Here is a 17,026-nt window from a genome sequence, read left to right on the forward strand (position 1 = left end):
CCTAAGCTTATAGCTTCCACAAATGATGTTGCCTCCAAGTAAGGGGTTGGTATAGACATTGATATAAATATACTAAGAAAATAATGCATTGTTATTTTATAATGCATTTTGTGTGAACGATGAAATAATATTTTTAATTATATAAAATAAAATATCATTAAAAATATATATATATATATATATATATATAATATATAATTGGTTTATTATAAAGTTTTTATTTATTTATTATAAGTGATTTCTTAAATTTATTTAAATAATTATTTTTAGGATTATAATAACACAAAAAAATATAAAAAATTAAATATATATATATATATATATATATATAATACATTTTATTATATTTCTTAAATATCATAAAAGAAAATGAGACACCAAATTTAAAAAATATACAATTCAATAAAGGTAAATGAAACTGTTAATGGTTGAAATACATCACAATGTCAATGAAATGACGTATTTCATTTAAAAAGTAAAGAAGAAAATCACTTTAATTTATTGAATATCTTTAGTAATTTATAGTTGTAATCGAACATGTTTATTATAACTTTATATTGTTTGAATATGAAACTTTCAAATTTCACCTTATAACCGTTCAAAAATTTGGTCTTCCAAAGTTTTTGGTATGTGCTAGTGCAAATTACAGAACAAAGATTTAACTTCACAATAAACTACGTGATTTATTTTTTTCCGCGCAAATGCCCACCACTTTTGCGGCTGGGAGTGAGAATTCGGAAAAACCCATATTCGAAAATGGGTTTTTCAAATGGAAAAACCCACTAACAGTGCTGCTATAAAGAGAGATCGCAACAACTCATATTTGAAAATGTCAATTACAGGGCTTCGTTTAGCTGCGGTTCACAGACTGCAATGACCATTCTGGGGCCACTGGTGAACATTATAATAATGACGTACTCTGATCCCAATATTTGCTTTTGACCTTTCATTTTGAAGCGTCTGTTTCTTCCAGCGGCGTCGCAGCGGGATAGGCCTTGCCATTAAGCTTCCTCAACTTTGTCAGATGCTGGAGACCACCTGTGATTTTTTTTAACACGCAGCAGTTCGCCACGTTTAGTTCTTCAAGTCGCGTCAGCTGCACCAACCCCTCTATGCTCTGCAACTTCCCACAGCGACTGGCATTAAGCCTCCTCAATGATGTCAAATGTTCGAGACCCGGAATTTCTTCCAGCTCAGAGCAATCTTCCATGTCTAGCACATCCAGTTTTGGCAGCTGCGCCAACCCCACTATGCTCCTCACTTTCCGACACCCACTGGCTTTAAGCTCCCTCAACAAAGTCAAATGTTCCAGACCTGGAAGTTCTTTTAACGAACAGCATTTTTCCGTGTTTAGCACTTGAAGTTCTGTCAACTGCGCCAACCCGTCTATTCTTTTCAGATAGTGGCAGTTAACCTTCAGCTGTTTCAGACGTACCAACGTTTCAAGACCTGGCAGCTCCTCAACTGTGTGGCATGCTACGAGTTGGAATTTCTCGAGCCTTTCAAGACCACAAAGTCCTATTTTCTTCAATGTACAACACTCGCTCAACTCTAGCTTTATAAGTGTTGTTGGCAATTCTACAACCTCCACCAAAAAATCACATCTAAGAATGCTGAGATGTTGAAGGTTTGGGCAAAGGCCTTCACAAAATGATAACCCTGAAATGTTTGTCCGGCACAGTCTTAAGTATTTTAGCCCAAACATACAGTTGACAATGGAAGCGTCCACTTTATTCAACACTATTCCCCCTTCAACTTTTCTGAGTGGCAGTTCACTCAACGGACACTCCTCTATTTCCAACCGCTGAAGACTGTTCAGCTCCACGAGGCATGGTGGTAAGTACTCTAAACCCGAATTCTTGATTTTCAACTCTCTCAGCTGGGTCAACAATGTAATGGAATCCGGCAAATGTTTCAACTGAATGCAACCAGAAAGCTCCAATTCCTGTAAGCTCCTTAAGTCACCGATGTTATCGGGCAGACGTTTCAATTGGCTTCCTAAATGCAGAACTTGCAAATCACTTAGCTCTCCGATAGCACTTGGCAATTCTTTTAAATTTGTACCAGACAAAAATAATTTTAGCAATGACCGATTATATGAGACTTGGGGAGGCCATACTTCAATTTTCGGACAATGTCGGAGGTCTAAGCATTCAAGGGAACTTATCTTTCCAAGAGTTTCAGGAAATATCTGCAACTTTCGACAATTGCGCAAAACCAAACGTTGCAGGTTCTGTAACTCCCCAAAGGAATCTGGGAACCTCTCTAATTCATAGACTCTAGACAAGTCAATATGTCGGAGGTTCTTTAACCTCCCAAAGGAATCTGGAAGCTTCTTTAAGTCTAGGCACACAGACAAGGCAATAGCTTGGAGGCTCTTTAACTCACCAAGGGAATCTGGAAGACTTTTTAAGCGAAGGCAATGAGACAAATCAATATGTTCGAGGTTCTTTAACTCACCAAGGGAATCTGGAAGACTTTTTAAGTTATGGCAATGAGACAAATCAATATGTTCGAGGTTCTTTAACTCACCAAGGGAATCTGGAAGACTTTTTAAGTTATGGCAAAGAGACAAATCAATATGTTCGAGGTTCTTTAACTCACCAAGGGAATCTGGAAGCTTCTCTAGTTTTCCACAAAAATGGAGCTTAATACGTTGGAGATTATTTAACTCGCCCAGGGAATCTGGAAGCTTTTCTAATTTACTGCAACCAGACAAGTCAATATGCTGGAGGTTCTTTAAATTCCCAAGGGAATCTGGAAGCTTTTCTAATTTACTGCAAGAATACAAGTCAATATGTTGGAGGTTCTTTAAATTCCCAAGGGAATCTGGAAGCCCTTTTAATGAAGTACAGCAGGAGAAGTTAACCTGTTGGAGGTTCCTCAAGTTTCCAAAGGAATCTGGAAGCCCTGTTAATGAATCACACCGGTAGAATTCAAGCTGTCGGAGGTTACATAACTTCCCAAAGAAATTTGGAAGCATATTCAACTGGCCACTACCGGACAGGTCAATATGTTGGAGTTTCGTTAAATTGCCAAAACAATCCGGCAGCGACTTCATTGAACCGCAGTTGATTAAGCTCAGGTGCTCTAAAGACTGCAGATGGCAGAATTCATCTGGCAAAGTTTCCAGATGAAGAGTAGAAAATTGAGATTTAAGGACAATTTTTTCGAGTTGTTTCAACTTACCTATGGACTTTGGAAGTTCTAAAAGGCCAGAGTCAATAATACTCAACTCCCTCAAGTATAAAGGTACCTGCAATGTTCACAAATTTTCCAAAAGTGAGTTGGGGCCGTGGATGTCAATTGTAAACGTGGTGGTCTACCAAGATGGAATATATCCAAAAGCCATTTCATAAGGGAAGAACAAGCTCGATTAAATAATTACTATATATACCTGAATATTATGATCTTCCCACAGTGTTTTCAATGTTGCCGACCTGCACACTTGCAGAACCCTTAAACGCTCGATTGGAATCCAGGGAGGGAGGGAAGAATAAGGACATCTATCCCATCTGAGCCATATGAGATGTTGTGACCGTGCAGCCTTGAATATGCTTTCTTCCAAACAATCCCCTTCAACTCTAAGCAGCTTCAACCCGCGCATACCACGGAAAAGATCGCCCAGCTCCGCACGGTTTTCCACCGGCGTTTCAACCATGTTAATTCCACGCACCTAAATTGTTGACTGCAAACTGTTAGAAACAATATTGACATCCTTGCAAAACCTAAGAATTACGATATTGAGACCACAACACTAATTTCAAAACCAATGTTAATGTTTCAAAATACGTACGATTAATTTCTCCGGCAGATTGTCAAGAATGTTCTGCGTTAGGCGGCAAAAACGATACGGGGAATTCTTCTCTCCGATATCTCTGCCCAGGTCTCGAAGATGGTCGTGCATTATTATATTATTTTTGCTGTCGACCTCAATGAGACACTTGTTCTGTAGATTCCAAAGACCCAGCCATCCATCCAAGTCCAGTGCCTTCCATATTTGAATGGCAGTATCCCTGTCTTCTCCTAGGAAGAAACATGCAATGTCAAGGAATATTTGCTTCTCGTCATCATCCAGGCTGTCGTAGCTGATTTTGAGTCTGCTTTGTATATCGTCGGGAAGCATATTTGAGATTTTGAGCAATTGGGCTGTCCAGAGATTTAGATCGTTTCTTCCCCGAAGAAACGCGCCAATCACTCTGAGAGATAACGGTAATCCACAGCACGCATCAACAAACTTACTAACCAGTACCTCAAATTCTGCCACTGGACGAGGCTGGTGAAAGGCATGCAAGCAGAAGAGTTCGTGGGAGTGTTGCTGATTGAGACACTCCAACTTATAAATGGCTGACTTATTGATATCATTGTTTATAAGAAGCTGCTTATCGCGAGACGTTACTAAAATTAAGCTACTGGGTTGAAGGGCGTCCTTCGCTGGTAAGAGTAATGCATCCAGCTGCGAAGAATGATCCACGTTATCTAAAATAACGAGAGCTTGTTTGGATGACAGATTTCGTTTGAGATTTTCTTTACCTTCATCAGTGCTCCTTATTTGTTCATTCAATTGAGTCAAGTCCTTCATAAGGTCACTCTGTAAGGTAGTTAAAGACTTTTCTCTGATATCAAATAAAAAGCAAGATTGCCTGTAATTTGATCTTTCACGGTTAAAGATTTCTTTAGCAAGTGTGGTTTTGCCAACCCCTCCAAGCCCCACAATTCCTATAACTCTAGTTACCCCAATTTGCTGCTGCTTCAATAACTCTTCAAAATCTCTTACTTTTTGATCCAAACCTGTTGGATATCTGGACACGTCGAGTGGCGGCTTTTTAACCTTTGCCAATACCAATTGCACGACCTCATTTACCAGTCGCCACTCCACACTGAATTAATATTCACAAACAAAATTACTAATTAGCCGTAAGCAAAGCGTACATAAATAATTTGTCATATACATATCAAACTAAACAATATAAAAAGAGGAACAGGAAGAGATGGAGTTGTCACCCATTATAAGCTCCTCCCAGGTCGAAACCGTCTATATTTGAAACATTAGAAAGAGCATTTCTCCATTTTTCAATGATGTCGGGGTCGTAACGCGGCTTCTTTTGATGCGTTTGGGAATCGGTTGTTTTCTTTTGTTCGAGCTCGGTCAGAGCTTTAGCGTACACTCCGTCTTTGCCAAGTGTCCATCGAAGGTCAGCAGGGTTAACACAGCAGAAGATTGGAATAATGGTTGACTGGCCCGACTGCATGGACTCCAACATAAGTAGTAGCTCATTGAGACACCACTCAGACTCTGCATATCGAGGAGAGAAAATTGCGATATGGATTGAGGCATCTCTTATAGCCGCAGCTATTTGAGAAGTGAAGAAGTCCCCCTTTTCCATTTCTTCCTTGTCCAGAAACACTTGCAATCCATGTACATCATGAAGGCGATTGTAGAGATGGGCGGCGATGGATAACTTGGTGTCCGGCCCGCGGTGGTTGATAAACACCTGGTAGGGAGCCTTGTTGCCAGACGAGTTGGAGGACGATGCCAAAGGATTTGCCATGGAATACACAATGAAAAGCAAAGATGAAATGTATGAGAGAGATTGGGATTAAAACCTGGATCAGGTTGATCTCACAAGTGTGAAGAGCCTACCAGCCGCTTCCAAGTTACAACCAGGGTTTGGTAATCTTAATATTTTCAGATTCCTCGTCTGGTTGATTTAGATCTCACAAGCGCAAAGTGGCTACCAGACGCTTCCAAGTTGCCAGCGGGACTTAGGTATGTCTGTGTATCTCTCTCCCACTCTGTTAAGAGCAAAACTGCAATGGTTTCGGTTTCTTTCTAAGCAGAGCTCCTCCTATTTCAAAACCATCCTATTTGAAAACCCTAATTCAAAGGTAGAAAGAAGAGTTATAATGTGTCACGAAATACGAACTCATCAAAGCAAACGACTCGAGGGTTTGGGAATTTCCATGGTGAAAGAGGGAAGCATCTCGCCACTGACCCCACCACGTGAAGACCACTGATCACCGACAACATAGCAGGTCAGACGTACCCATCAAAGTAAGCGACTTGTGAATTTCGTGGGTGAAACAGGGAAGCATCTCGCCACCGACAACACCACATGTGAGAGTAGCAGTAGACAACGGAGACAACTGATCCCGATGGATGATTACTGTGTTATCTTTAGTTTATGGAAACAGTTCGTTGAGAGTGACATAAAGTTTGGAAAAAAAATATTATAATTACGGAAACAGTTCGTTGAGAAGGACATAGAGTTTGGAAAAAAATATTATAATTATGGAAACAGTTCGTTGAGAGGTACATAAAGTTTGGAAAAAAATATCATAATTATGGAAACAGTTCGTTGAGAGGGACATAAAGTTTGGAAAAAAATATCATAATTATGGAAACAGTTCGTTGAGAGGGACATAAAATTTGGAAAAATATATTATAATTATGGAAACAGTTCGTTGAGAGGGACATAAAGTTTGGAAAGAGGACAATTCAATTATAATTTTAATATTATTTCTTTAAAACTACTTAAAAAATAGACATTTAACGACTATAATGAAGTCGTTTGAATCGTTAGATGGAAAATGTCAAAAGGTTTTATGAATGAGGAATTTAATGGGTGAATAAGGTTAATTTTGGATAATTATATTTAATTATAATTTATTAGGTTTTATGGTAATTATTTATAATTAATTATATTGGTTAAAGAATTAATGGGTTAATGAGTAAGATATATGAATTTGTTAGTTGATTAATGGTTAGACGGTGTGTTGGTTAATAAGTTAATGGTAAAGGGATTAATGGATTAGTAGTTTGGGTTATTTTGGTATATTGATTTAAGGGGTAATGGCTTAGATGTTAAAGGGTTTATAGTAATGAATTGAGGTTAATATTTTAGGGGTTTATGTTTAACTTAGGTTTACAAAGTTAATTTATTAGAGGCTGGAACATTAATGTCTTGATGACTTGATAAAATTAATAAATTAAAGAGTTAAGTGTTAATGAATAAACTAGGAGAGGGCTAATAAAATAATAGGTTAACATAATAGCATCAATATTCTTGAATTCCATTTTCCAAAACATTAAAATCTCTATATATAAAGTTGGCTTTGCAATAGTGTAGAGTTCATTTTGAACTTAATGATGATTAACAATAAAATATTGATAACTAAATAGTTAAAAACAATGAACAAACATCATTTTGTTTTAAATCAATAAAACCAAGATAAGAGCTCTCTAAAATGTAAGAATTAATAGATGGTTAATGCCCTCATTTCTATTGCTTGAAATTTTTTGGTAAAACCTTTTGATTTTCAAAGTTTCATGAATTGTATTAAATAAAACAAAATAGTTACAAAATCCATATTTCATTTATCATAAACCCCTAAATATAGAAACACATTGTAGAGGATTAGTGAAACTCTTCTTCATTTTGTTTTTTTAATCAAAATGCAACAATAAATTTTTTAGTGAAACTATTGTTTGTTGTTGTTTAAAGTGTGTTTTTAAATACATAAATGGATTTAGTGCATGAGAAAACCCTAAATAACTCAAATCTTGTAGATTTCACAACTCAAATTTGTAATCCAACAAATTCTTGTTGTATTTTAAGTAAAATTGACAAATTATATAGCCCCCCCCAAAAAAAACTTAAAAAATTTAAAATATGATCACTTTAAAATAGTAATTACAAAAATGAACTATTTTTTTTGCCATATAAAAAAATCATATACTTGTTATTCACGTGAATTAAGTACACATAGAGAGGTTTAGCAATGGATTTTTTAATAAAAGTATTGATGTACACATAGAGAGGTTAGGTTGACCTACTGCCTAGCGAGTACGTCAATGGATTTTTTAGACAACTGATCAACTAGGCAATTATGTTCTCTATGAATATGGAAAAATCTAAGTTCCTTGAAAAAATAACGCAACTACATGATCTTCAATTTCCACGGTGACAAAATTAAGTTGTTTAAAGAACTAATACCATTTATCTAATCAATGGCCACTCAAGAGTTGTCAAATACCTGAAATATTTTCACGTTTCTTTATGAGATGAAAAAAAATGTGAACCATAATCCCACAAGCTTTACTTTGTTCTTTGTTTGCGTGCCCAATCCTAAACTAAAGGAAAAGGGGTGATCAAACTTCAGATAAAAGAGGATGTTTTCTCCACATTTGTTAAGGTCTCTATTCTTGGCCCTGTCAAAGAAGGCTTGGTGTAACTCTTTGGAAATCAATGAGCCAATAGGAACCCATGTAGGTTTAATGCACCTCTCCTCTTTGAGCTCAAAAAAATAGTGTTTGATTTTGCAGATCACCTAGCTAGGAATATTGGCTTCATGTTCCTTGAATATGATCATATTCCTGGAAAGCCAAATTTTCCACATAACAAGACAAGGTAGAAAAGTAAAGGGAGCGAGTAAAGGCGTTGTCAACCAATCAAATATCCACTCAATAAGAGTTTGACTCTCCCATAATCTGGGACATGCCAATTCAAATTGACCAACCCACCAAATAGAGAGGGAAAAGTCACATTTGGAAAAAAATGATCCACAGTCTCTAAATCCTTTTAACATAGTGTGCACCAAATTTGGGCTACCCAACCTCATTTCTACAAGTTTTTATGTGTTAAAATCATTTTATGGAGTGCCAACCAAAAAACCAATCAATTTTTAAGAGGAAATTTCCATTTCCATATTACAGTGTACTACCAAAAATGGCTTGTCCCCTACTCATGTTCATTTGCTACTTCATAAGCTACTTTGGTCATGACCGCTCTATTTAGTTTATTTTTGGTACACAACAAGTGGTCTAAACCTCACCTTAGGGAAATGTCATTATGTGTTGAGGAGACAATGGTTGAAGACCATTCATTTGCTTGATTAATTGAGAGACCTATTACATGTGTTGTATACCACTTCTTTGAAGAATCGATGTCATTTAGATAGGCCACATTAGCAAGCGTGTTGATAACTCTAAACTTTAGAACCATCACAAGGATTAATGATAACCTCTTGACTCCATTCCCAGCGATCCAAGGATAAAATGCTACCAAGGCCTACAAGATGTTTGACCCCCATTTTCCTGATTTCGAATATGATCTTATCCATTCAGTACAAGCTTGTTCCTTTAGTACTTGTCCCTCATAAGTCTAACCTAGAGACTTGTATCAAACATACATCTCTAGAGGATTTTTTGTTGCTAGGCATTTAACAAAGGATAAAATACTCCTTATTCCCTAGCCTCTAATCTTCTTCGACTCAGCTAATGATTTCCATCTTGCTAAAGAATCTAGTTTTACTTCCACCTTTCCATAGGATGGAGAAGCAAAACCTTTAGATTTTCTCCATAATAGATTTGGGTACACTAGCCAGTGCTAACCAGTAAAATGGTATTCCTAACTAGGATAAGTCAATTTCCTAGAGTGAGCCAACAAGTTCACTAGTGAGTAATCCTACATTCAACCTTCTTAGCTAACCATAGCCAATATGTGATTCTATAATTGTTAGCTTTTAGTTGATAATCTAAGTATTTCAAGCCAACTTCCAAAGAGGAAAATGAAAAGGAAATAAATGTTTAAGATCCATCAAAAGGTGATCTAAAATGCCATTATAATAGAAAAAGGAATTTGTGTTACTTATTTCCGTTCATGATGCTTCAAAATAGAGATTTAAGGAATGTCGAATGGTCCTCAACTCCCCTAAGGATCCATGTCCAAAAATAAGGACATCATCAAAAAAACATAAGTTGTAATAGTTTGATTAGAGAAGAAAATTGAATACATTTTTGTTGACCATTCCTTATAGCTTCATTTAATTGGATATTCAATCCCTTCTCTACTAGTAGAAACAATAAAGGAGATAGTGGGCATCCTTGTCTGACTCCCCCCATTGCCTTGAAGAACTTTGTCATTGAACCATTCACTAGAAAAACAAAGTTGGCTAAGGTAACACAAGCCATAATCCAATTAGTCACTCTGAATGAAAGGCTAATTTACAAAAGGATAAAACTCAAAAATATCTAGTTGCCCCTGTCGTACAACTTCACTAGATCTAGTTTCAAGACCAAACCCAAAAAATTATTTTCTTTCATACTATGAAGTCCCTCTTGTGTGGTTCTGATGTAATCAAGGATCTATCCATTGAATATGAACCCAAATTGTTCTTGTGATATACATTGTGACAATAATTATCTTAATTTTTCAGTGATAATTTTAACCTAAAGTTTATAGAGGAAGTTGCATAATGAGATGGGCGGAAAGTCTCAGAAGTCCCTGGATTTGACTTTTTAGGAATTAATGTGATGAAAATTGTATTTAGAGCACGTGGTACTCTTCCCATTACTCTAATATCCTCCATGACCCTTATTATGTCCTTACCCAAGAGATTGAAAAAGGTCAAATAAAATTCAACTATCCAATCGTCGGGCTTGGGCTTATGTCTTTCTTTGCCTTCCTAAGTGCCCCAAGGGCTTCTTTCTCAGTGACTATCTCATTTAATTTCAAATTATCCCTATCATTGAACATCTATGGGCATAGAGGAGAGGAACCGATTCACTATTGAATTAGGTCTACTAGGATCAAAAGTACTCCATGTGGATTGTAGCAAAGTTGTATGGCAAGTTATCATGTAACCAATGGGGATTAAACTTGAATGGTGATATCTTCTTTTTTGAAGGTTGAATCAGTTGTCGGAAAATAGTGGATTGGTTCAAGGGATCTAACCTTGCATCCCTTATCCAACTTCTATATGGCCCAATAGATGACAACAAATTTTCAGCTACAAGATATTGATCTAGTCTTTTTGAAATATCCTTGTTCCATGCCCTCTTATTTCTCCATATCAACTTGAAAGTTATAACTTATATTCCTAGTAAAGTGTGTGTGTGTATATATATATATATATAAGAAAAAAATTCATTATTAACCATGCAAAATCATTATTACTCATTGACCTATCTTATCTAATATGTGACCGACCATTATGATATCACCCTCCGCAATAATAAAGACATTTAAGTACTTGAACATTATAACCATAATCGATTTTTAAGTCATACATTAATATGGCCCTCACTTAATAAAATATTACATATTAATATGTTCATTTATTATTTGATTTTTTTATTGATAAAAAAACTTATTTTGTTTATCTCGCTAGATAATATGTTTTAAATTATTTTTTTTTTTTATTAAATTAATCTTAATAGAATTAAGAAAACATTAACATCATTTGAATATTCATATTAATATATAAAATATGTAGTCTAACTAAAAGATGATTTTTTATTTCCCCTAAAATTTTATAGATTTTTTTAATAATCATAAGTTGTTTAATTTGCAAAGTTTAGGTGTCTGAGGGGTTTTTTATGGTGCTAAATCCATTTACATATTCAAAAGTGCATTTTAAACAACAAGAAATCACAATCTCTTTAGAAATTGTATTGTCATTCCGACCAAAGAAACCATTCAATCTCTAAACTAAACCTATAAAATTATTCTATTTAGAAACAAGATAAAATCTTCATAATAGTTCTTTTTAAAATCAATAATTTAATATTTTATTAATATTTTCTCAGACAAACTATTATATATTTTTTGTTACATTGTTGTAGCAATTGTGCATCTAAGGATTTTGATAGACCATGGATTTCACAAACACGAGAGAGGAAACTACCATGGATTTGTCAAACTCAAAAGAATCACCCGACTTGGGGACCGTCTTTAGAGTGATTTTTTTCCTCTCTTTATCAAAACCTTGGTCCAACCTACAAGAGGTGGGTCAACCAAAGTAATTTGCAGATTATTGATGAGAGCTGAAGGAGATTCCTTGTCAATGTCAAGAAATATTGATTCATGACCATGCTTCAACATACCCAAAAAGACATCTTTATTTATCAACTTCCTATTTGCAGGGGGAACTGCGATCCCTATTGAATCCTCATAAGGTTGATGAGTAGTGACAGTATGACCTTGGTCTTGCAAAATCATATAATCATCAACACCTTATCCTCTTGATCATAAATAGTAGAAGTCTCCCTCTATAGCAAGGATGGTCACAAGATTTATAACTTTTGGATTTAGAAGTTTTGTTGTGTCGCTTCTTTATGGAGCTTGACAGAGTGCAAGAATTTTATAAATTTCTAGTTTGAAGAAAAATACGACACCGAGATGTAGTAGTCTCGTAATTCAGAGATTGGGTCCAATGATAATCATCAATTTTTAAATTTATTTGATCAGAAAATCCTTTTCTAATGTCAATTTCCACACATATTCTTCCATAGGGGTACAAGCCATATTACCCTCGATAGGTATCTATGGTAAGATAATGACCCAAGGAATTACCTTTCCTCTAAAAAATTGAAAAGTGCGATAAATGGGTAGGCAAATTAGGAAGTCGAACCCAGATTAGAAGCTTGGTAATGACTACTATAGAGGGATCAAAATCCGGAAACCAGGGGGTTATGAAAAAAATGACTTTACCCCAGAACCAAGGCCCACTAGTTAGGGCCTTCAGTAATCTTTCGGTTCATCAAACAACACAAGAAACCCTTAGAGAAAAATATGACCTTGCACTTCTTAGTCTAGGACACATGAATCCACCTATAAAAGTCCATTGAATGTGGCCATAAGCCATTGAAGCAGAAAATGAGACCTGGCTAAGTGTAGAGCTTAAGGTATTCCTCTAGATTTCGGTGTGAAATTTCAACAGAGGGCACATCCTTAGCCTTGTCCACCTGGAACAACTTAGGTGATGCCTGGGGCTATTGAGAGTTGGGTCTTGTCTTGAGGGAATCCTTGAAGGACAAAGGATTTCAATTTGAAAATGCCCCACCACCCCTGGCCCCACCATTCACGCATGTAACTAGAGATATAGAGGCATGCTTCTTAATGCCATAATATCTAAGTACCTAATCCATCTTAAGTTTCCTTCCTTTGTAAAGAAGCCTCAATGAACTGACCATAATTCTTGTCAACTCTTTAATATTGGTTGCAAGCATGAATACACCACCAAATTCATTGACCATGATGTAGAGGGATTCTCCAGATGGAGATCTGAAAAATATTGGGAATTTTTGGAGATAAGTATCCCCAATTCCTTTCTCATCAGACTGGTGATTTTTTTCACTACAAGGAAAAGAACCTCTAGCAGAGGTTTTTGTGGAAGCCCCTATAAAAATAGCCTAAAAATATGTTTGTAGTGGAGGTCACTAGCAAAGATCAGTGGGCGGATATTTTAGAAGATGTTTTTAATGGTGCATCTATGATACCCAAGTTCACCAGTGTGTTATATAATCATATGCACTGATGCTTAATAGAATATGGTGCAGCGTGATAGAGCTTTTTTAATAAAAAATAAAAATGTAACGTGCGCTAAGTACATAATGCACACAAGTGCATACAATACTCGATAACACTAAAAAGGGTTGAATTTAAAAAAATGTAGGTCGTAAAATTCATTTTTCCCAGTCTGGTGCTATACTTTCACGATGCCCCGGTGCTAAATAAGTATATGAACACCCCTAGTGAGTAACCAATATAGCGCACCGATGCTTAATAGAAAGTGGTGCACCATTGCATGGTTATTTTTTATACAAATAAAAAATAATGGTGCACTACCTATATAAGTCTCACCATTGTGCATACTACTCGATAACACCAAACAAAGATTAAATTGAAGAAATAACAGTCATAAAATTCATTTTCACCATTTCGAGGCTATACTGAAATGATGCACCGATGATTTTAATGTATTTAAATGCACTAGTGCATAATAAGGTGCACCCTGATATGGTTTTAATTTAAGAAAATAATGGTGTGATTAAGAATGTACATGCACCAGTGCGGTCACCTTAACACATCGAAGTAGGGTTAAATAAAGAAAATACACAAATCTTAAAAATTCATTTTTACCATTTGTAGTGTTGTAGAGCTCTAAATCATTGATGCTACTCCTATCTTTGTCAAACTCCCTACCGTCAATGCTTCCATTTCTTTCCATCCTTTTGTATCTTGGTCAATGCATTGCTTTCAAATGTTCTCAAATAGTGCTCGAATTTGATCTTTTCATTTACGTGGTAACCATGCCTCCCTCACAAGAAAATGTCTAGGCAATGTCCATGTTTCTCTTTAATTTAACTTTTTAGTGGAGTAGAATTGAAAATTAGGTTAAAAAATCCATTAATTTTTTTTTCATATGCGGTGTGTTCGACTAATTCAACTTGCACTGATGGCGGTACACCCTATAAATTTATAGGGTGCACCACAAGTTAATTCATTCCGTTAACACATCGTAGTTGTGTGGTGCATTTGTTAAATTGATACACACTGAGAAAGTTATAATCTTTACCGCGGCGAGTTTGGTAAAATTTACTTCCCAATGCATTTGTTTTTTACTAAATGCACTGCATCCATAAATATTAAAAAAATATAAATCGTTGCATTCATTAACTTGAACGTTTTGTTTCAGTGTGAAAAGGTTATGAATACACATCGATGTGAATTGTGTGCCAATGCACCATGTCGATAAATAAAATAATCAATGTTTACCAGTGCGTCAAGTAGCTATACACATTATTGTCGGTGCTTTATTGGGTTTGTGGTGCACCTGTGTGAATTGTGTGTCGATGCACCACGTCAATAAATATAAATAATCAATGTTTAAGCTGTGCACTAAGTAGTTGTACGCACCATTGATGGTGCTTTATTGGGTTTGTGGTGGACTGTGTACTATGAGGAGGCTACCTCCCCTAAGTGTCACTTTGGCTTGTTGGCACAGATGATTTGTCGATGGGATATCCACCAAGAAGATTTTTTTGTCAGTCCTAATATGCAGTATGGGCCCATTGAGGAGGACATACATTTTACCATTGCCCTATCCAGGAGAGGGGAGGATTTTCCCTAGTTCCCTTATGTCCCCTATGGTGTTGCAACAGAGAGTCAGCTTGTCTACTCTCAGAGATATCTTGGGGATCATGTAGTGTGTGCAACATCTTTTTAGGTGTCTAGTGGAAAACTACGAATCACGTCTTTTGGTGGAGAGGAGGTTAAGTGCCTGTCACTATTATTTAGTACCATTTCGCACTATACTAGTGATGGGAAACACAATAGTTTCCCTCTTTCATTTTATGATGATTCTTTGGTGCAAAGGCCATGATGTATAAGAGGGTCTTCCATTTTTTTGCGAAAATTTTGTATGGATTTAGATAGATATCATGCTATGATACATAGGAGGGCGAACTTCCCTTTTGCATCAGAACTTTTTTGTTTATTTTTTGAGAGGTTTCCGAAGGTGAGGCCTACTTTTCACCATCACCATGTAGGTTGATGACTAAGGTGCCGATGCACATGCAGGGCAAGATGATGCCCAAGAGGGGCCTGCCAGAGTATCTGACTAGGATTTATGCTGAGGCACTGGGGCTACTAGGCAGTGTAGATGACTACATGTTTTTCTTGGTGTCATGTCCTTACACGGAGATGGAATGGTGATAGTGTCCCAACATCCTCTTCACACCAGATGAGCCTGCAGATGATAGAGTAACATTAGTGTTTTATTTAAGTTAATCTAGTTTCATTTTATTGTCTTAATTAATTATAATAAAATTTATTCTCTCACTTTCTTTAACTTTTTTTATTAAAATGTTTAATGAAATTGTCTAATTATTTTTGTATACTGTAGATTTTGTAGACATCGATAGTTTCATTGGGGACATGCCTCCTACCCCACCAGAGGGAGATGTAGAGATAGTCGAGGTCGCGGAGGGTGAGGCACGTCGTCAGATGCAGAAGGGGCCGAGCATGCGAGCACATAGGTTTGGTGTTAGATTCAGGATGGAGTAATGTGACTAAATCTCTAGAATTTCAGTTGAGGAGGGAGTCTACCCTAAAAGGGCTCGAGACATCAGGGTAGATCCTAGGATCTTGGAGCTCTTTACACATTGTTCGCATGATATGATGTGTCTTAAGCATCATATCATCAGAGATTCCAAGCTACTCATGGTGAGGAGGGATGGGCATGTAAAAAATACAAATGAGTCTTCACCCAATACTGCCCCATCAGATCATGATGATGAGGGTGATAATCCTTATAATGATCAACGTGGTTCTCTTACTGGTAATGCCTCAGATACATAGTATTCCCCCAGACGTACTACCCCGTTGGATCATGATCATGGTGCCAATGATCCTTCTATTAGTACTCCAACTCTTCATCATTCACCTCATGATCACCCACTACCTCTCTTTTCTGATCCTCATAGAGTAGACCAACCACCTTCTCCTCCACCTCATAGTTCACCTGTTGAGGCAGTTGACCATCTAACGTCTTTTGCTGCAGACCATACTACTAATACTATTGTTGTATCATATATTTAACTTGATCGATTCTGGTTGTGAAAGAAGATGGTGAGCAATGGAAAGATAGAGATCGAGAAATTTAATTGTCAGAGTTTTGAGCTGTGGAAACTCAAGATGGAGGATCTGTTGGTAGATAAAGATCAGTGGATCATGGTAGATCCTAGTACTAAACCAACTGGAGTGTCTGATGAAGAATGGAAGAAGTTGGATCGGAAGGCAAAGAGCACAATACGATTGTGTGTCTCAGATTTAGTATTGCTGAATGTATCAGGGGAAGCTACGATGAAGGCTTTGTGGGACAAGTTAGGGACTTTGTACCAATCTAAGTCTCTGGTGAATAAATTGTTCTTACGGAAAAGGATGTATAACCTGAGGATGAAAGATGGAGACTCGGTGACAGAGCATTTGAACGCATTTAATACTGTGGTAAGTCAGTTAGCATTTGTTGATATTAAAATTTCAGATGAAGATAAGCGCATCAGTTTGTTTTGTTCTCTACCAGATTCATGGGATAGTCTGGTTATTGCAATAGGTAGCAATGCAACTGCCTTGCAGTTTGATGAAATAGTCTCATCCTTGCTGACGGAGGAGATGAGACGGAAAAATATGGAGAGTCAGAATGGTGATGCCTTGTCTGTACGAGGACGGTCCCAGAATAG

At 36.6% G+C, this 17,026-nt stretch overlaps 1 protein-coding gene across 2 annotated transcripts in view; it reads right to left on the reverse strand.

Annotated features, from left to right (window-relative positions):
• Positions 1-635: 635 nt before the first annotated feature.
• The window catches only part of LOC149213624 (uncharacterized), a 210,072-nt gene continuing 193,681 nt past the window's right edge, over positions 636-17,026 (reverse strand). Inside the window, exons 1-4 of one of the 2 annotated variants that reach the window (XM_089392064.1) lie at positions 5,005-5,812; positions 3,797-4,880; positions 3,398-3,676; positions 657-3,256 (exon numbers count right to left, since the gene is read on the reverse strand). In XM_089392064.1, coding sequence (XP_089248190.1) covers positions 947-3,256; positions 3,398-3,676; positions 3,797-4,880; positions 5,005-5,552 — 4,221 coding nt within the window. In that variant the 5' untranslated portion in view covers positions 5,553-5,812 and the 3' untranslated portion in view covers positions 657-946. Of the gene's footprint in view, positions 3,257-3,397; positions 3,677-3,796; positions 4,881-5,004; positions 5,813-17,026 lie in introns of those variants that run through there. The other variant, XM_089392063.1, reaches the window with a different exon arrangement.

The sequence above is a fragment of the Pinus tabuliformis genome, chromosome 1_1 (assembly GCF_031772625.1).
Source record: "Pinus tabuliformis cultivar Carrire ecotype Pingquan chromosome 1_1, CPIR1, whole genome shotgun sequence".
NCBI classification, from domain to species: domain Eukaryota; kingdom Viridiplantae; phylum Streptophyta; class Pinopsida; order Pinales; family Pinaceae; genus Pinus; species Pinus tabuliformis.